General features: G+C 38.5%; 2 protein-coding genes and 1 pseudogene across 17 annotated transcripts in view; 2 read left to right on the top strand and 1 right to left on the bottom strand.

The window, feature by feature from the left end:
* SNX14 (sorting nexin 14) overlaps window positions 1–21797 on the bottom strand; it is a 98661-nt gene that overhangs the window by 20578 nt on the left and 56286 nt on the right. For 13 of the 16 annotated variants that reach the window (XM_051854506.3, XM_051854507.3, XM_051854508.3 and 10 more), the window contains 4 exons: window positions 16949–17150; window positions 11791–11874; window positions 8542–8642; window positions 2180–2291 (listed from right to left, as the gene is read on the bottom strand). In XM_051854506.3, the coding sequence (XP_051710466.1) occupies window positions 2180–2291; window positions 8542–8642; window positions 11791–11874; window positions 16949–17150 (499 nt within the window). The remainder of the gene's footprint in view (window positions 1–2179; window positions 2292–8541; window positions 8643–11790; window positions 11875–16948; window positions 17151–21797) is intronic. The other 3 variants (XR_016233881.1, XR_016233883.1, XR_016233882.1) reach the window with 1 other exon arrangement.
* The window catches only part of NT5E (5'-nucleotidase ecto), a 105067-nt gene that overhangs the window by 75253 nt on the left and 8017 nt on the right, over window positions 1–21797 (top strand). The gene's annotated exons all lie outside the window — the stretch shown is intronic.
* Window positions 2571–5716, top strand: LOC108177444 (10 kDa heat shock protein, mitochondrial pseudogene; annotated as a pseudogene).

Raw genomic sequence — 21797 nt, 5'->3', positions numbered from 1 at the left:
TGTGGTACACAATGTGGCCACCCATGGAGCAGATTTGTAAACCAAGAGTTTCCAAAGCAGAATATGTGCAATCCAAAGGGTTTGTTAGATAATTCACTAAAAATGTCAAAATTACTATTTATTTGAATATATGTATGACAGGTAGAGTGACAGAGAGATCTTCCATCCAATGGTTCACTTCCCAGATGGCTACAACAGCTGGAGCTGCTCCAGGCGGAAGCCCAGAACTTCATCTGGGTCTTCCACATAGGTGGCCAGGGTCCAGGCACTTGGGCCATCTTTCACTGATTTCCCAGGCACATTAGCAGGGAATTCTATCAGAAATGGAGCAGCTGGGACTCAAATCATGCTCCAATATGGGATGCCAGTGTCACAAGTGGCAGCCAAACCCACTGCACCACAATGTCTGTTTATATTTATGTATGTAATATATTAATGGTAAAGAGAAAACAAATATCTGATTTCTGTTGACCCTGTGGCTATTTAAGAAAACTATAATAATAATTCATACAAAAGTGACAGGTAGAATTAAATGTTCAAATATTATAACACAAAAAAATATTTTCTGAAAAGAAGTATAATAAATGTCTTCATTTTCCAGCAAAGTATAATCTGAGGAGGAATTTTATATCTACCATAATAAATTTTAATTAACATTTTAAAAATAGATCAAATGTAAGCTCTGACACATCCTCAATTTCCTTTAAAATAGTACTAGTGGGATTAGGCATTTGACATAATGGTTAACATACCATTTGGGGCACCCCATATTGTTTTTATCAGAATGCCTAGACTTAAGTTTCGGCTTTTTTTTCCATTCCAGTTTCCTGCTAATGCACACTCTAGGAGGCAACAGTGATTGCCTAAAACTTGGGGTCTTCTGGCTCCTAAGAACATTCAAGGAGTGAACTAGCAAATGAAGATCTCTTTCTTTCTCTGTTTCTCTCTGTGTCTCCATACATTCCAGATAAAATTAAAGTAAATAAAATTTTTTTTTTTTTTTTTTTTTTTTGACAGGCAGAGTGGACAGTGAGAGAGAGAGACAGAGAGAGAAAGGTCTTCCTTTTGCCGTTGGTTCACCCTCCAATGGCCGCCGCTGCAGCCGGCGCACCGCGCTGATCCTGGCAGGAGCCAGGAGCCAGGTGCTTTTCCTGGTCTCCCATGGGGTGCAGGGCCCAAGCACCTGGGCCATCCTCCACTGCACTCCCTGGCCATAGCAGAGAGCTGGCCTGGAAGAGGGGCAACCGGGACAGAATCCGGCGCCCCAACCGGGACTAGAACCCGGTGTGCCGGCGCCGCAAGGTGGAGGATTAGCCTATTGAGCCACGGCGCCGGCTTAAAGTAAATAAAATTTTTAAAGATAAAATCGTACTGCTCTAAGACAAGCTACAGACTGCAAAATGATTTTACTCATTTTTCTCACTGAAACTGAGAATGAAGACTTTATTTACAAATTTTTCTAAATTGTTATTAAAAAAATCAAAACAAATTAAAGCACTGAGATTCAAACCCGAAATGTTTCCGTATATCTCATGTGTACTTTTCATGTCTAAGTTATATAGTCAATAATTAAACTGTAAATAAAAGTCATGCACAGAAAGAAGTACCACAGAGTGAAATTTGCTCATAATGCCATTAAAATTAACTCAAGGGAATTAAATTAAGTTTATATACTTATTGGAATTATTACTGTAAGTTGTACCCCCATTAAAAGTAAGCTTTAAAATGGCATATTTACAATGCTTTAGAATACAAAATAAAAGGATATGACATAACTTAACGATGTAGTAAAAAGCACCTGAGTCTTAAACTAAGTCAAATGTTAATATATCTGACCTTTTTGGAGATTTCTATTGAGAAATAGCTCAATATATTCTGCAAGCATGTATATATGCAGAAGTATTATCTCATTTTACATTTAGAAAGCAAAGGCAAAACCACATTGGCCAACATAATTTTATGTGATAGGATATATGGCTAAAAGTGACTTTTTAAATAATTAAACTCATAAAATAGGCAGAGTAACATCATTATTTCATGATCAAAATGCAGAAATAAGGCCTTTGGAGTCTACCACATGGCTCTACTATATAAACTATTTTTCTAAGTTAATCTGAAAACCCTAATACTTTTCAATTTATTTTCTTATACTCATGTAAAATTCTCTAAATTGACTTACCAAGATTTACATCTGGTAGTATCTTATCAAGAAACTGTGTTTCCCCACCATTAGGGGACAGAAAGTCTGCTAGAAGTTGACTATTACTCAGTTCTGGATGCTGCAGAAGTTTCTTAAATGGAAAAAGGGAAAAGCACAGCTTAAAAATCTAAAAGGATAATCAAAACTATACTAAAGTGATTTTAAAAAACAATTTCAAATTCCCAAAAGCTTTTTTATACTTAGAACAAACAACCACAATTATAAAGAGAACAGCAAAGCACAGCAGGTAAAATCTTGGCCTCTACAATCAGACATGTATAGGATTTAAAATTTGGCCCTTCCATTTGCTAGATAGGTAACCTCAGAAAACTCCCTAAATTGCCCAAAAGTCAGCTTTCTTGTCTTTAAAATGGGGATAACAACAGTACCTACAGGGATAGACTGTGGAGTAGCAGGTTAAGCCGCTGCCTGCAGTGCCAGCATCCCATATGGGTGCCAGCTCAAAACCCAGCTGCTCCACTTCTGACCCAGCTCCCTGCTAATGGCCTGGGAAAAGCAGTGGAAGATGGCTCAAGTGGGTGGGCCCCTGCAGCTCATGTGGGAGACTCCAAAGAGGAATGAAATGGACATTTTGAAATTCAATGATTGTTTACAGCCCATGTCTTTTCTGCTGAAGAACAGTGTTGTTTTCTTCATACTATTTATTAAACTCTTTTACTTAGTGTAGAGTTAACTTTAAAATCATTAAGTAAATTGAGAATAGATCTTTATAAAAATTAAGAATGAAAACAGGAGAGGAAGGAAGAAGAAGGGTTGGAGTATGGGTGGGAGGGAGTTTATGGTGGGAAGTATCACTATGTTCCCAAATCTGTATATATGAAATACATGAAACCTGTATAATTTAAATAACATTTTTTTAAAAAAAAGAAAAAAGAAGCTCCTGTCTCCTGGCTTTGGCCTAGCCCAGCCCTGGCTATTGTGGTCATCTGTGGAGTGAACTAGTGGATGGGAGTTTCCTCCCTGTTTCTCTCTCTCTCTCTCTCTTTCAAATAAAAATAAATAAATTTTTAAAAATTATCTATTTTATATTGTTATTATATGAAGCATTTCATAGAGCATCTGATAAACAGGAAGACTAAACATTAGCTAATCTTACCTCTTGGTTTCTTAACTACAAAATGACTATTCTAATATCCTAAAACTTCCTTGATAATTAAGTCAACAGAAATGATTTTGCAGAAAACTGAATGTAGAAATGTGAAATAACTTGGAAATTCTGTTGTCTGTTCTTAAAACACTATTTTCTATCAAGATAAGCTGACTTTCATACATCAAAATTAATCAGTCTTCTGTAATACTCAGTTCTATAACCATAAAAGTTATAAAATTTTTTTAAGATTTATTTTACTTATTTGAAAGGTAGAGTTAGAGAGAAGGGGAGAGAAAGACAGATTTTTCCATCCGCTACACTCCCCAAATGGCCACAAACAGCTAGAAGTGGGCCAAGCTAAAGTCGGCAGCCAGGAGTTTCATCTAGGTCTCTCACGTGGATGCAGGGCCCCAAGCACTTGGGCTGTCTTCTACTGCTTTCCTAGGCACATTAGCAGGGAGCTGGAGCAGAAGTGGAACAGCTGGGACTTAAACAATTGCTAATATGGAATGCCTGAGTTGCAGGTGTTGGCTTAACCCACTGTACTGCCAACGCCAGACCCATAAAACTCTTTCAGACAAAAAAGCTACATAAACAAAATACCAGATCAACTACCTCTAGTTTAAATATACATTACCAGAAAATATTTATTCTAGAATGAAATGCTCTAGTTCTCAGAAAGAATAAGTTGGTTCAAGCAATAGCTTGGGGTTGGCATTATGGCACAGCAGGTTAAGCCACCAACTGTGATGCTGTGTGAGTCCCAGCTACTCCACTTCTGATCCAGCTTCCTGCTAATATGCCTGGAAAAGGCATATTATGGCCCAAGAATTTGGGCCCCTACCAGTGGAGTTTCTGGTTCCTGGCATTGGCCTAGCCCAGCCCTCATTGTTGCCTCCATTTGGGGAGTGAACCAGCAGATGGAAGATATCTCTCTCTCTCCCCACCCCCTTTTACTCTTTGTTTCTCCCTCTCTGTCATCTTACCTTTCAAATAATTAATTTAAAAAAAAAATGTGTTATTGCTTATCAACAAAAGCATAGCTCTGTTATATTTCCAAATCTTACAGTAATCATTATTTTTCAAATTTCAGATCACCAAAATATTGCATAGAAAATATTTTTGGGTTGAAGGCATTCATCAGTTCAGACACAGAAAATTAAATGTTGACTATTTTAAAAAGCACTGATTTTTGGTTAGGAGAAATCTAAATTTACCTAAATTAACAATTAATAAAAACAATAAATTCCAGGCCCCAATAATATAAACCTTAAAAAAAAAAAAAAAAACAAAGTATCTTCTCTCTAGTGTTCTTTTCTTAATGAAGAAAAATAATCATTAATCTTAGAGAGTCATGTCTCAAATAAATAACTAAAGCTGATGTATCATCTACTGAAATAATAACAGTTACAGAGAGGGATTAAGATAGCTGAATAGAGAGGATCTGCATCCACCACAGGCAGGAAAAAAATCAGAACAATAGAACAATCAGGGAAGAACTGTATTTCTACAAGACTGTCTGAGGGAAAGCTTCAGTAAAGAGGATAGAGGAAGGAATGCCTGCACGATGGCATAGCAGGTAAAGCCACCACCTGCGATGCCAGAATCCCTTACTGGTGCTAGTTCATGTTCCACTGTTCCACTTCCAATCTAGCTCCCTGCTTAATGGCCTGGGAAAACAGTGGCAGATGGCCCAAGTGCTTGAATCCCTGCACCCACTTGGGAGACCTAGATGAAGATCCTGGATCCTGGATCCTGGATCCTGGCTTCAACCTGGACCAACGCTGCACACCATGACTATCTAGGGAGTGAATCAGCAGATGGAAGATCTGTTTCTTGCTCTCTCTCTCTCTGTAACGCTTTCAAAATACATGAATAAGTCTTTGTAAAAAATTGTAATATTAAAAAAAAAAGAGGCGGTAGAGTCTCTCCTTCCAGTGGTGCAAGAGCAGAGTAGGAGTTGCAATGCGAGGACCACGGCAGGACAAGGATTTAGGAAGCTTCTTTCACTCTTTGATAGAGTATTGGTTAAAAGAAGTGCCATGGAAACTGTAACCAAAGAATGTACTCTGCTTCCAGAAAAATATCAAGGAAAAGTACTGCAGCAACAGTTACAACTGTTGGATCAGACTTTAAAGGAAAGCAGGTAGAGAGATTTAACCAGATAATGTGAAAATTGGAGATAAAGTTCTTCTTCCAGAATACAGAGGCACCAAAGTAGTTCTACAGCACAAAGATTTTTATTTAAAGACTGTAGCATTCTTGAAAAATATGTAGACTGAAATTTCTATAGAAATGGCATCACACAAATAGTTTCCATGTCTCATTTATAATAAACTAATGCTGTTTTGCTGTCTAAACTAATGACATCCATTGTCTCTAACCTTTAGTTTCATCGTTCTGATATAAATATTTCCAAACAACAACAAAAAAAACCACTTCAAACCAAGAATATTATATCCACCAAGCTAGCCTTTAAAAGTAAAGGATTAATAGAGTATTTCCCAAATAAGCAAAAACTGAGAGAATTTATCACAAGATCAGCCTTATAAGAAATCCTGACAAGTGTCCCAGATTAAAAGTAAATATAATGAGAGCCAGCACTGTCGTGCAATGGGTAAAAGCTCTGGCCTGAAGCACCGGCATCCCATATGGGTGTCAGTTCTAGTCCCAGGTGCTCCTCTTCCAATCCAGCCCTCTGCTATGGCCCAAGCCCTTGGGCCCCTGAACACCCACATGGGAGACCTGGAAGAAGCTCCTGGCTCCTGCCTTCAGATCAGCGCAGCTCCGGCCATTGTGGCCACATGGGGAGTGAACCAGCAGATGGAAGACCTCTCTCTCTGTCTCTACCTCTCTCTCTAACTCTTTCAATAAATAAAATAAATCTTTTTTTTAAAAAGTAAACATAATGAAAACATATGAAAGTATAAAATTCACTACCAGCAGATACAATCAGTAACTAATCAACAAAATGACAGGAGTTAGTTTTTATCTATCAACATTGACCACTTACATTCAAGGTTACTACTGATAGATAAGAACTAATTTTTTCTATTCCTTTACATGTAAGTAATTGCATGTTTTTCATTTATTGTCTTTAAGATTCTCTCCTTTTCCTCAACTTTTACAATTTCACTATAATTTGCCTTGGAGAAGATCTTTTTTGGTTGAGTCTGGTTAAGGTTCTTTGAGGTGTCCATATTTCAAGATTTGGGAGTAAAAGGCCCAGTCAAAAAATACAAGTAGGCTGAATGGATAACAACAACAACAACAACAAAACACAAGACCCAACTATAAGATGCCTTCCAGAAACTCACTTCACAGGTAAAGAAAGATACATATAGACTGAAAGTGAAGGGCTCGAAAAAGACATATCATGTGAATAGAGACCAAAAATCAACAGGAATAGCTATATTCATATAGCTATATTTATAGCAAATAAAATATTTTAAATCAAAAACTATAAAAAGAGACAAAAACATTCTGCATTGATAAAAGAAACAATTCAGCAAGAAGATATAACAGTCATAAATATATATGCATCCAACACAAGACCACCCAGACACAAAAAACAAATATTAGACCTAAAGGGAGAAATAGACTCCAATATAATAATAGTGGGGAATGTTAATGCACAGATCACCCAGAAAGAAAATCAACAAAGAAACATCAGAGCTGACCACTATTATTGAGCAAATGGATCTAATAAGACATTTACAGAACATTTTATACAACGGCTACAGAACATACATATATATTCTCATTAGCATATGGAACATTTCATAAGACAGACCATATATCAGGCCACAAATGAAGTCTCAGTAAATTTAAAAAGATTGAAATCATACTTTGTATTCTTCTCAGACTACAAAGGCTTAAACATGGAAATTAAATATGCTACTGAATAAAAATGGATCACTGAGGAAATAAAGCCAAAAAGCTTTCTTGAAACAAATGAAAATGAAAGCACAACATATCAAAACCTGTGGAATACAGCAAATGCAGTATTAAGAGTGAAATGTATCACAATAACTGCTTACATTTAAAAAAAAAGATCTCAAATACTCTAATGATGCATCTCAAGAACTCACAAAAACAAGAATAAAACAAGCCCAAAATTAGCAAGAGGTAAGGAATATTAAGAATCAGAACCAAAATAAGTGAAAATGGAACTAAAAAGAAAATATAATACAAAAGATCAACAAAATAAAAACTGGTTTTTTGAGAAAAACAAAATAAGTAAACCTTTATCCAAGCTAACAGAAGAGAAAAAATTCAAATAAATAAAATTATAGATGAAATAGAAGACAATACAACCAATACCATGGAAATACAAAAGATCAAAGAAAAGTAATATGAATTGTATATGCTAACAAAATGAATACACTCCTGGAGACTTATAACCTACCAAGATTAAATCAAGAAGATATTCAGGGGCCGGCACAGTGACACAGCAGGTAAAGCCACTTGCCTACAACACCAGATCTCATATGGGTGCCAGTTCATGTCCTGGCTGTACCACTTCTGAAGCAGCTCCCTGCTAATGGCCTTGGAAAAGCAGCAGAAGATAACCTAAGTGCTTGGGCCCCTGCCATCCTGAGACAGACCCAGAAGAAAGAATCAACCTAGCTCAGCCATGGCAGCTGTGGCCATTTGGGGAGTGAACTCGTGGATGGAGGATCTCCCTCTCTTTCACGGTAACTCTGCCTTTCAAATAAATAAATGAATATATGTGTATATATATATACACATACATATATATGTATATATATATAAAAGAAGATATAGAAAAGCTAAACAAACCCATTCAGAAAGTACCAAACACAGAATCTAACAGAAAACAAAACAAACAGTAGCCAAAACAATAACTTGTATTCTTAGAACACAATTTTAATCTTTTACTCCAAAAGTTTCTCACCTTTCTTTTTAACTTTCCTATACCAAGTTTTAATTAGTTTTAAACAAATTAAAGGCATCCCTCTCCCTCAACAAGATATCTGGTATTTCTTTGATTATCAATTTTAAAAGACCACATTTTGATAAAAATTCATCTTAAAATCCAAATGGAAATAAATTTTAAAAATAAAAATTAAAAAAAAAAATAAAAGAACTTTTGAAATTCATATGGAACAGTATTTAGAAAGCAAAGAATATATGTACAAGAGAAAAAGACAAATCAGAAAATGGTATGATTATTAGTTTTAAATCAAGTTATACAACAGTTCTATACCTGCAGATATTCTTGAAACTCTTCTCTCTTTGATTTTAAGAATTCATAATTTTTGGGGCCAATGATCCTCTTGGAAGGAAGCTGGGCATCAGGAAATGTGCCTGAAATTATGATATACTAAAGTTATTACTATGTACTGCTATGTTAAAAATCTAATTTAAAATTTACACTGGCAAATCAGATTCACAACACTTGTTTGTAGAGATCAGACATTACCCTTGAAATAATCTTCACAAAATCTTGAGTCTACTGACCATCTTCTCTCAACAACCACTCTTCAATAACACATTTTTTTTTTTTAGCTTTCTATCCTAGTAAAAGAACTTCAAAAAATTATTACGAGATTATCTTGAAACTGCTTGGGTTCTGCTAACTAAAATCTTACTAAAGAAATTACTGAGGCTGGGGCAGGCATTTAGCCTAGTAGTTAGGACTGCTTGCACGTTGGGCTGGCATCACGGCATGGGGTACAGTCACTGCCTGCAACACTGGCATCCCATATGGGCGCTGGTTTGAGACCCAGCTGCTCCACTTCTGATCCAACTCCCTGCTAATGTGCCTGGGAAATCAGTAGAAGATGGACCAAGTGCTTAGGCCTCTGCACCCACGTGGGAGAAGCAGCTCCTGATTCCTGGCTCCAGTCTGGCTCAGCCCCAGCCACTGAAGCCATTTTGGGGGTGAACCAGTGGATGGAAGATCCCTTTCTGTCTCTCTGTCTCTTTGCTTCTTTCTCTCTCTCTTTCTTTTTCTCTCTGTGTGTATTCTTCTCTCTGTATAATTCTTTCCAATAAATAAATCTTTAAAAAAATTTACATCCCACATATTTTTTTTTTTGTAACACAGAGGGTTTTTTTTTTTTTAAGATTTTTTTTTTTTTTTTTTACTTCAAAGTCAGTTACACAGAAAGAGAAGGAGAGAGAGAGAGAGGTCTTCCATCCGAATTCCATTCGTCAATTGGCCGCAAAGGCCGGAGCTGCGCCAATCTGAAGCCAGGAGCCAGGAGCTTCTTCCATGTCTCCCACATGGATGCAGGGGCCCAAGGAATTGGGCCGTCTTCCACTGCTTTCCCAGGCCACAGCAGAGAGCTGTACACCCCACATCTGAGTGCCTAGGTTCGCTCCTGGCTTTATCTTCCTACTAACAGACCCTGGAAGCAGCAATGATTGCTCAAGAAATGGAGTTCCTGCCACCCATATGGAAGACCCAGATTTTTTTTTTTTTATCTTTTTTTTTTTCTTTACAGGCAGAGTGACAGTGAGAGAAAGAGACAGAGAGAAAGGTCTTCCTTCCGTTGGTTCACCCTCCAATGGCCGCTCTGGCCAGCACACTGCAGCCGGCACACCGTGCTGATCTGAAGCAGGAGCCAGGTGCTTCTCCTAGTCTCCTATGTGGGTGCAGGGCCCAAGGACTTGGGCCATCCTCCACTGCACTCCTGGACCACAACAGAGAGCTGGACAGGAAGAGAAGCAACCAGGACAGAATCTGGCACTCCGAACAGGACTAGAACCCAGTGTGCCTGCGCCGCAGGCGCAGGATTAGCCTAGTGGTCTTGCCGCGGCGCCGGCAAGACCCAGATTTTGTTTCTGGCTCCTGGCTTCTGCCTGGCCCAGTCTCAGAAGTTGTGGGTGGGTATTTGATAACCAGTAGATGGGAACTTTTTGTCTGTCTCTCAAGTAAATTTATTAAAAAAAAAAAAAAAGTACTCATGAGAAAAATGGTGGCGTATTGTTAATATTACATGGGGATTACTTGGGGGAATTTTCAAAAAGTTTATCCAAAATGGAATTAAAAAATAATTTATTTTGGTGCAAAAATATTTTTAAATCCATATGTAGCTTTTTCATAATATGTATTTGCCATGAATTTTTAGAAGACCATTCATATATGTTTTAGAAAAAAAAAAAAGACAAGTTTTCTAAGATAGGGCTGACCAAAAATTTTTACGCCAGGGGCCAGCGCTGTGGTGTGTGTAGTGGGTAAAGCTGCTGCGCCTGCAGTGCCGGCAGCCCATAAGGGTGCCAGTTCAAATCCCAGCTGCTCCATTTCCAATCCATCTCTCTGCTATAGCCTGGGAAAGCAGTATAATGTGGTCCAAGTCCTTAGGCCCCTGTATCCACATGGCTTCGGACTGGAACTGATCTGGCTGTTGCAGCAAATTAGGGAGTAAACCAGTGGATGAAAGACCTTTCTCTCTCTAACTCTTTCAAATAAATAAATAAATTTAAAAAATAAAATCTATAGTTACTGTATAAACATGATATTCAATATGACAATGTTGGGAATCCAACCAACTTTGGTTAGTCCAGGGTTTTTGAGTATGAGGCTAAATTATGTTATCTCAGCCTTACACATAAAAAAAGCATAGTTCTTAGAGAAATAAGATAGGGATGGCAATATTTCAGACTGGCCTGGAGGAAGTGACAACCATTTGAAGATAAGTACAAATTCAAAATCTAGGCAACTATGGAGTGTGACTTTGTATTCTTTATTTTCCTAAAAGAATCATCTTATTACAGGCATTCCTATTAAAGCAAGATAAACAAGATTTGCTGTCCTTTTTAATTCAAAACCAACCTGAATCTAGATCAGGAAACAATCCACAGAGCTCTTCCAAAATAAAAACTCAGAACACACAAATAAAACTTATCAACTCATGTACAAAATGGTTAGAAATATTTAATACCTGTATCTCTCAATGTTTACTAAAATAATGTACTAAAAAGATTTAGAAAAAGAACTAATAATGAAAAATGCTCTCTTTTTCCAACTGATCTGCCCTCAAAGGAAACATTCAACTTCTAGTTTTGTTTCCACACATAAACCTGATAGCTAAAACAGAACTTTGCCATGATACATACTAAACATATTTGTTTACTAAGGAAGATGATGATTAATGTACAAAGCACCATCATATCAGTTTAAACAAAAAGTAAATGGGATAGAGAACCTTTTCTGAAATATACTTAAATGTCAGCTTTTAAATTTGTTTTCTTTTTTAAATTTATATAAAGTGGACAAATTTCATGTATTTCATACACACAGTTTTAAGAATAAATTTTCTTATCAAAACAGCTGTTGCATAAGGACTTAAAAATATAAAGAAAAAATATATTCCTATTACCAATAAAAGTACAGACAACTGCTACACTTCTTTGATACAATTACTTAAAATTTAAATAGTAACTTGATACAGCTGCTTTCAAGAATGCTTATGCTGAAACAGAATTTTGAACAAAAAGAACAACATACCATGAAATTCTGTTAGTTTTGATTCAAGTACATAGAATTCAAGGTATCTTCTGTAGACAGACCAATGTTCAGGCTCATGTCCAACTATAAATTAAAGGAAAACATACAGAGTAACAAACAATTTTACAACCAACTATTAAAAGGATGCAATATTTAACAGATTAAAATACAAAGCTGGGCAGGTGGTGTAGCACAGCAGGTTAAGCCAGCCACCTGAACATCTGCATCTAACACTGGAGTGCCAGTTCAAGCCCCAGTTCCTCAGCTTCTGAACCCGCTCCTTCCTAACATGTGGGGTTACGGTTCAAGTACTTGAGTCCCTGCCATCAACATGGGAGACCAGATAGATGGTTCCTGGTTTCATGCCGGCATAACCCTGGCCATTGCAGCCATTTGGGGAGTGAATCAGTGGATGAAAGATCTCTTTTTTGGTCTCAGTCTCAGTCTCTATTTCTTTATCTCTGTCATTCTGCCTTTTAAAAAATCAGTCTTTTAAAAAACAGAACACAAATCTGGGCTGAGTATTTAGTGTGGTGGTTAAGACACTGCTTGGGATGCCTACACCCCACACTGGACTGCCAGGCTCAAGCTCTGGCTCCACTTCTGATCTAGCTTCCTACTAATATGCAACCTGGGAAGGCAAAAGATGGTGGGGGGAAGGGGAGGGATCCCTGCTGCAACCCACTGTGAGACCTGGATTGAGGTCCTGACTCCTGGCTTCAGCCTGGCCCAGCCCTGGCTATTACAGGTATCTGGGGAGTGAATCAGCAAATGGAAGATGTTTGTCTCTCTGTCTCAAGCTTTGCCTTTCAGATAAATAAAAATTGAACAAAGAATACAAATAAAATAAACAAAAAAAAACACAGAAATTATTCCACAGTACTAATAGCTTATGACTCTCAACATCACATTATTAATATACTTTATTTCACATTTTAATTTTAAAATTATGTATAAGATATTGATATATTTCATCTATTTATGAAGTTATATCAAGACAATACAGTTTTTCTACAACAGAACAGAAAAGGCAGAAACTTAAAACATCACCAAAATGATGTATTTCATAAAAATTTGTGATCTATTTTGGGGGTCTCTCAAATATTGACCAAACTGCCCTGATCTAATACAGTACAGTAGTACTATTCAACAGAGCTGTGATTATCAAAATGCAAAAATTTAGTAGCTACTAGCTACATGTTGCCACTAAGCAGTTGAAATGTGGCTAGTAGGGGCCGGCACCGTGGCTCACTTGGCTAATCCTCCGCCTGCAGTGCCTGCATCCCATATGGGCGCCGGGTTCTAGTCCTGGTTGCTCCTCTTCCAGTCCAGCTCTCTGCTGTGGCCCAGGAAGGCAGTGGAGGATGGCCCAGGTGCTTGGGCCCCTGCACCCACATGGGAGACCAGGAGGAAGTGCCTGGCTCCTGGCTTCGGATCGGCACAGTGCTGGCCATGGCAGCCATTTGAGGAGTGAACCAACGGAAGGAAGACCTTTCTCTCTGTCTCTCTTTCTCACTGTCTATAACTCTACCTGTCAAATAGGAAGGAAGGAAGGGAGGGAGGGAGGGAGGGAGGGAGGAAAATGTGGCTAGTGCAAAGAAGGAATCAAAATCTTACTACAACTGAATTAAATTGCCTCATATGGCTAGGGGGTACCAGATTGTATAGCAAAAATTAAGGGTTTAAACAATCAGTCTGTGGTCAAATTGCCTATTGTAATCCCAGTCCCTCACTTACTATTCGGCCTTAAATAACTTCACTGAATCTTAGTTTGCTTAGATGGAGAATAACTGTTTATCACATAAAATAATCCACATAAAACTTCATTTTAAAAGATTTATTTTATCTGAAATGCAGAGTGACACACACAGAAATAGAGAGGGGAGGCAGAGAGAAAAGAGAGAGATTTTCCATCTGCTGGTTCACTCTGCAAATGCCTGCAATGGACAGGGCTGGACCAGGCCAAAGCCAGGAGCCATTAACTACATGTAGGTTTCCCACATGGGTGGCAGGAACCCAAATACTTCAGCCACCATACAATGCTTCCCTGCATTGGTAGGAAGCTAGATCAAAAATGCAGATTAGCCAGGACTTGAACCAGCATTATGCATTTGTAATTCAAGCAGCAACTTAACCTACTGTGTCACAACACCCACCCCACATAAAACATTATTGTTTGGTGCACAAGGGCAAGCCCTCAAAAAATATTAACTATTATTGTTAGCATCCAATGTCATTCTAGCTAAGATCTTTTTATTCTTTTTTTCTAGCTAAGATCTTTTTATTCTTTTTTTTTCTAGCTAAGATTTTAGAATACAATGGATGAAGTCAATCAAAACACAACCTTAAATGTTGTTTCTTGTCAAAAAAAAATATAACCTGATATAGTTACAACCTATAAAGCAAATTCTAGGTTTCTTCTTCAATACTGTTCATAAAAGATCTAAATTAGGGGTAAGCATTTGGCCTAGTGGTTAGGATGACATTTGGGAATACTGACTCCACTCTTAACTCCAGCTTTCTACTAATACACACCCTGGCAGGCAGTAGGTATTGCCTTAAGAGACTAGGTGCCACCACTCATATGGGAGACCTGGATTAAGTTCCTGGCTGCTTACTTCAGCCAGGCCCAGTCCTAGCTCTTGTAGTCATTTGAGGTGTGAATCAGTGGAAAGAAGCACTCTCTCTCTCTCTTTCTTAACTAAATAAAATAAAAGTTTAAAATAAATAAATGAAAGATTTCTTTTTATAAATTAACATTACATTTAGTTTTGGTTTTGAAAATCCTGAAATTACTATTTTGCTATGCATATAAAATTCAGTGTAATAAATGATACAATTTATCCTCTCTCTCAAGCAGTAATTCTATAGGAGTATATTACCTTAACAGTAGAAGCCTGCAACATTATTGCCAAAAATTATATTTAGAATACAAATTTTGGGCCGGCACCGTGGCGCAGTAGGTTAATCCTCCGCCTGTGGCGCCAGCATCTCATATGGGTGCCGGTTTTAGTCCCAGCTGCTCCTCTTCCAGTACAGCTCTCTGCTATGGCCTAGGAAAGCAGTAGAGGATGGCCCAAGTCCCTGGAACCCTATAACCATATGGAAGACCCGGAAGAAGTCCTGGCTCCTGTCTTTGGCTCAGCTCCGGCCATTGCGGCCATCTGGGGAACCAATGGATGGAAGACCTCTCTTTCCCTCTCTCTCTCTCTCTCTCTCTCTCTCTCTCTGTCTCTGCTCTCTCTGTGTAACTTTGACTTTCAAATAAACAAATCTTAAAAAGGAAGGAAGGAAGGAAGGAAGGAAGGAAGGAAGGAAGGAAGGAAGGAAGGAAGGAAGGAAGGAAGGAAGGAAGGAAGGAGGGAGGGAAGGAGGGAGGGAAGGACAATGATTAGTACTGACCTTCACACTACAACTTAGTTACTTCTCTGGAAACTATTTGTGGGGCCAGTGCTGTGGTGCAACAGTTAGACTGCCGTCTACAGCACTGGCATCCCATATGGGCACTAAGTTGAGTCCTGGCTGCTCTACTTCTGATCCAGCTCCCTGCTAATGTGCCTGGGAAAGCAGTAGAATATGGCCCAAATGCTTGGGCCCCTGCACCCACATGGGAGATCCAGATGAAGTTCCTGGCTCCTGGCTTTGGCCTGGTCCAGCTCTGGTTGTTGCAGCCATTTGGGGAGTGAGCCAGCAGATGGAAGATCTTTGGCTCTCCCTCTCTTGCTGTAACTCTGACTTTTGAAAAAATTAATAAATCTTATTAAAAAAAAAAAAAACTATTTGCTAACATTGTCACTTTTTTTCCTTCTTTCCTCACAAATAGTTCCCTCTTCCTGAATGCAATTTTTTTTTTTTTTTTTTTTGACAGGCAGAGTGGACAGTGAGAGAGACAGAGAGAAAGGTCTTCCTTTTTGCGTTGGTTCACCCTCCAATGGCCGCCGTGGCCGGCGCACCGCGCTGGTCCGATGGCAGGAGCCAGGTACTTCTCCTGGTCTCCCATGGGGTGCAGGGCCCAAGCACTTGGGCCATCCTCCATTGCACTCCCTGGCCACAGCAGAGAGCTGGCCTGGAAGAGGGGCAACCAGGACAGAATCCGGTGCCCCGACCAGGACTCGAACCCAGTGTGCCGGCGCCGCAAAGCGGAGGATTAGCCTAGTGAGCTGCAGCGCCGGCCGCAATTTTCTTTTTCTGCATACAGCATCCCTAAGTGTAAATGACTTGGATTGTGCATTTTCTTATATAGACTGCCCCACTTCTTAGACAAAGCCCAAAGTGGAGACTGTTTATTACACTATAGACTGTTTAATCCCTGTCTCTATTACAGTCTGTCCAAGAAACTATAAAAATAAAAAAATAGCAGAAAATGAAGACAATTTGCTAAGTTGTGTTCAATCATATCTTCATCATTTAGTTCACAACAATGAAAAGTGGAAATGCTATTTCAATTAAATTGGTAATACCTGATATAGGGCTATTATGAATTAATGGTAGTCACTGAAGTATAATAGCTAATGATGGTGACGGCAAGAAAACTATTAAAAGAATATTATATGAAATACCTTACTGAAGTATCAGGTGTGTCCCAGGCATCTATTCAATAAGTGCTAGGTGAATGAACTAACAGTTACCTAATAAAGAAGAAAACCCAAAAAATCCTAGGCCTTCATTTACTTTGCTGTTCTGGACACTTACCTTTTAGATATGTAGTCATATTCAATAACTAGAATGGGCTAAGTAAAATGATAAAAACAGACTCAGAGGCATCTTCTTTTTTTTTTTTTTTTTTTTAACAGGCAGTGTGGACAGTGAGAGAGAGAGACAGAGAGAAAGGTCTTCCTTTGCTGTTGGTTCACCCTCCAATGGCCGCTATTGCCGGTGCGCTGCGGCCAGCGCATCGCGCTGATCCGAAGCCAGGAGCCAGGTGTTTCTCCTGGTCTCCCATGCGGGTGCAGGTCCCAAGCACTTGGGCCATCCTCCACTGCACTCCCCGGCCATAACAGAGAGCTGGCCTGGAAGAGGGGCAACCGGGACAGAATCTGGCGCCCCGACCAGGACTAGAACTTGGTGTGCCGACGCCGCAAGGCAGAGGATTAGCCTATTGAGCCATGGCGTTGGCCGAGAGGCATCTTCTAAGAAAGGTACTTATAAAACTTCCTACCTGCTCTTCTATCATTTCTTTCAACATCAATACAAAACACAGGAATTCTCTCCTTTTTCTCCTTCCTTTCAGAAGAAGGGTCCTCAAAGAAGTCTACATATGGAATGCTAATTTTCCATGCAGCAAGATTTCGCGGAGTATTAGGTGTGCTCACAGCCTCCACTGGCGAATCATCTTCCATTACAACAATGCCTTCTTCAATCTAGAAAAAAACAGGATGAACTTAGTATTTCCAGTACCATTAGAACTACAGCATATGAAATACAACTATAAAATGGTATACCCACATAAAAATGATAATCTTTAAGACTGTAAATTACGTGATATTGAATTTACTACTGAAAAGGTAAAGACAAAGAGTTAAATCTAATAAGTTACTAGGATTATTAACTTCCAGGATCTGTTACATCATCCATATATGAAAATATAATAGAAAATACAGAACAGACTCTGCAGAGATGATGAAAAAAATTAAAATTTCACAAATATAGAAAAATATCAACTTGATAAGAAATAAAATTAATGTACTAATATTTTAAATTTAGGAATGTAAAATTTTACAAATGATAACAGTCACTGATGGAGACTGCACAGATAAGCTGTATTTGTGATATAATGCTATTTGCAAGGTGAGCTAGCATCATTCTCAAAATGTGCATGACTTTGATCCCTTCTGAAAGTGTTTTGGCAATATCCCTGAGAACTTCAAAAAGTTTATGGAAAATGAAATTAAAATAGAACTGCATTTCAGCACAAAAAACTTTTGAAAGAGACCCTTTGAATCAGGCATATAAAACCCTGGTCACATAGGTATCTCACAATCACTTTAAATTAAAGGGGGCAAGATATTTTGAATAAAACACAATCGTCGGGGCCAGTGCTGTGGTGTAGTAGGTTAAGTCTCTGCCTATGTCGCCAACATCCAATATGGGTGTCAGTTCTAGTTCCCGCTACTCCACTTCCAATACAGCGCCTTGCTAATGGCCTGGAAAAGCATCTGAATATAGCCCAAGTGCTTGGGCCCCTGCACACATGTGGGAGACTCGAAAGAAGCTCCAGATTTGTGGCTTCGGATCGGCCCAGTCCAGCCACTGCAGCCATTTGGGGAGTGAACCAGTGGATGGAAGATTTCTCTCTCCCTCCCTCCCTCTCTCTGTAACTCTGTCTCTCAAATAATAAATAAATCTTTAAAAAAAAAAAAAAGCATACACCATAATCTTGAACAGCTTTTTTTTAAAGCAGTAAGTTAAAGGTAGAAACATTTAATTAAGAGAATTTGGAAAGTCTAGTCAGAGCAAACCAGTACTGAGAAAAAAAATCTACTACCAGAATTTTGGCACCCTACTGTCATTCTCCATTCTTCTCTCTTCCCACAGCTAGTATACAACTCTCCTCTGAGAAAATTCTTTTCCTCCCCTACAAAGCCATGTTGTTTTTTTCTGCATTTGTCCTAAATTGGATTTGCATTGTCCCTAATAAGACTACTACCTATCTTAGTAGGACTTCTTAAAGCTCTGTTGAAAACAACTTCAAGGTCTTAAAAAAAAACAAAACCGGGGGCCAGTGCTGTGGCGCAGTGGGTTAACATATTGGCCTGAAGCGCCAGGGAGTTAAAGGGAGACTTAGACCCCAATACAATAATACTGGGGGACTTTAATACTCCACTCTCAGAAACAGACAGATCAACAGGACAGAAGATCAACAAGGAAACGGCAGATTTAATCAACACTATTGCCCAAATGGATCTAACAGATTTCTACAGAACTTTCAATCCTACATCTAAAGACTTCACATTCTTCTCAGCAGTGCATGGAACCTTCTCTAGGATTGATCACATACTAGGCCATAAAGCAAGTCTCAGCAAATTTAAAAGAATTAGAATCATACCATGCAGCTTCTCAAACCACAGTGGAATGAAGCTGGAAATTAGCAACTCAGGAAACCACAGAAAGTATGCAAACACATGGAGACTGAACAACATATGCTCCTGAATGAACACTGGGTCATTCAAGAAATCAAAAGAGAAATCAAAAACTTTCTGGAAGTAAATGAGGATAACAACACAACATATCAAAACTTATGGGATACAGCAAAAGCAATACTGAGAGGCAAGTCTATAGCAATAGGTGCCTACATCAAGAAATTGGAAAGGTACCAAAAAAATGAGCTTTCAGCGCATCTCAAGGACCTAGAAAAACTGCAGCAAACCAAACCCAAATCTAGTAGGAGAAGAGAAATAATTAAAATCAGAGAAGAAATTAACAGGATTGAATCCAAAAACACACTACAAAAAATCAGCCAAGCGAGAAGCTGGTTTTTTGAAAAAATAAACAAAATTGACACCCCATTGGCCCAACTAACTAAAAAAAGAAGAGAAAAGACCCAAATCAATAAAATCAGAGATGAAAAAGAAAATGTAACAACAGACACCACAGAAATAAAAAGAATCATCAGAAATTACTACAAGGACTTGTATGGCAGCAAACAGGGAAACCTATCAGAAATGGATAGATTCCTGGACACATGCAACCTACCTAAATTGAACCATGAAGACATAGAAAACCTAAACAGACCCATAACTGAGACAGAAATTGAAACAGTAATAAAGGCCCTCCCAACAAAGAAAAGCCCAGGACCAGATGGATTCACTGCTGAATTCTACCAGACATTTAAAGAAGAACTGACTCCAATTCTTCTCAAACTATTCAGAACAATCAAAAAAGAGGGAATCCTCCCAAATTCTTTCTATGAAGCCAGCATCACCTTAATTCCTAAGCTGGAAAAAGATGCAGCATTGAAAGACAATGACAGACCAATATCCCTGATGAACATAGATGCAAAAATCCTCAATAACATTCTGGCCAATAGAATGCAACAACACATCAGAAAGATCATCCACCCAGACCAAGTGGGATTTATCCCTGGTATGCAGGGATGGTTCAATGTTCGGCAAACAATCAATATGGAAACCTGTTGAAGTGAAATGGACACTATGAGAAACAGTGACTTGATCAGCTCTTGTCCTGACTGTTGATGTACAATGTAATACTTTATCCCTTTTAGTATTTTTTTGTTCTAGTACTATTGGTTGAACTCTGTAATTAACACACAATTATTCTTAGGTGTTTAAATTTTAACTGAAAAATGATCCCTGTTCAATATAAGAGTGGGAATAAGAGAGGGAGGAGATGTACAATTTGGGACATGCTCAATCGGACTTGCCCCAAATGGTGGAGTTACAAATGTTCCAGGGGATTCCAATACAATCCCATCAAGGTGGCATGTACCACTGCCATCTCACTAGTCCAAGTGATCAACTACAGTTCACAATTGATCACACTGATAGGTCTAAGAGTCAAAGGGATCACACAAACAAGACTAGTGTCTGCTAATACTAACTGACAGAATCAAAAAGGGAGAGAACGATCCAACATGGGAAGTGGGATACACAGCAGACCCATAGAATGGCAGATGTCCTAAACAGCACTCTGGCCTCAGAATCAGCCCTTAAGGCATTTGGATCTGGCTGAAGAGCCCATGAGAGTATTTTAGGCATAGAAAGCCAAGACACTGTGGGAGGAAAAAAAAAAAAAAAAAAAAACCCTAAATGAAAGATCTCTGCAAGTGAGATCCCAGTGGAAAGAACGGGGCCATCAAACAAGGAGGTACCTTTCTCTGAAGGGAGGAGAGAACTTCCACCTTGACTATGACCCTGTTGGAATAAGATCGAAGTCGGCGAACCCAAAAGGCTTCCATAGCCTTGGCAACTCATGACTAGAGCCTAAGGAGATTACTGACGCCATAAACAAGAGTGTCAAATTGTTAAGTCAACAACAGGAGTCACTGTGTACTTACTTCTCATGTGGGATCTGTCCTTAATGTGTTGTCCAATGTGAAGTAATGCCATAACTAGTACTGAAACAGCATTTTACACTTTGTGTTTCTGTGTGGGTGCAAACTGATGAAATCTTATACTTAATATATACTGAATCAATCTTCTGTATATAAAGATAATTGAAAATGAATCTTGATGTGAATGGAATGGTAGAGGGAGTGGGAGATGGGAGGGGTGCGAGTGGGAGGGAAATTATGGGGGGGGAAAGCCAATGTAATCCATAAACTGTACTTTGGAAATTTATATTTACTAAATAAAAAAAAAAAAAGGAAAAAAAAGATCTCCTCCTATTACTGAAGCAAAGAACAGTTTGAATAGCAAGCAACTGAGAAGGCAAAGAATAAACTCTTCCCCCACAAATGTTATGTTTTGAAGCTTTGCAATATCATAGGTAAATATTTCACTATAATATTAAACAAGGAGAAAGCAAGGCAGCAAAATGTGTGTGTTTGTGTGTGTGTGTGTGTATGGTGGAATCTATGAGGGGAGGGAAGAGAAAGCTATTTTTCTAAACAAAAAATCACCAAACTATTTATAGAAGTGGTTTATCAGGTGGTAGGCTATGAGTAATTAAATTTCCTCCATACTTCTACATTATTAGAAAACAAAGACTATAACATACTTAAAGCTAAAAAGTATTATTTTGAAAAAGACTTCCCTCTCTTATATAATTTATACCAAGAGCATAAAGAGAAGAAATATATTTAAATTATCTCACAAGAAAAAGGGGCCTTAATAAGATTTTCTGCCCTTTCAATTATTATGAAGAATTGGTAAAATTTCATAAAAATTCATCAATGCATAGGACAGAGGTCCAAAGGAAGGGCTAGAGGGAAGAAGGGGGTTTGTTTATCCTTCTCTCCCCACTCCTTCTTCTTTGTCACTGTTAATCCAATTGGTACTATTCAGCACATTTATGCTTAGGTTAGTGATTTTCTCATAGGCAATGTCTTA

This window comes from Oryctolagus cuniculus, chromosome 5 (genome assembly GCF_051225735.1).
Source record: "Oryctolagus cuniculus isolate XC-2025 breed Fujian yellow rabbit chromosome 5, ASM5122573v1, whole genome shotgun sequence".
Taxonomy (NCBI): domain Eukaryota; kingdom Metazoa; phylum Chordata; class Mammalia; order Lagomorpha; family Leporidae; genus Oryctolagus; species Oryctolagus cuniculus.
The sequence above is the reverse complement of the archived record's forward strand: the minus strand, read 5'-3'. Positions and strand labels throughout refer to the sequence as shown.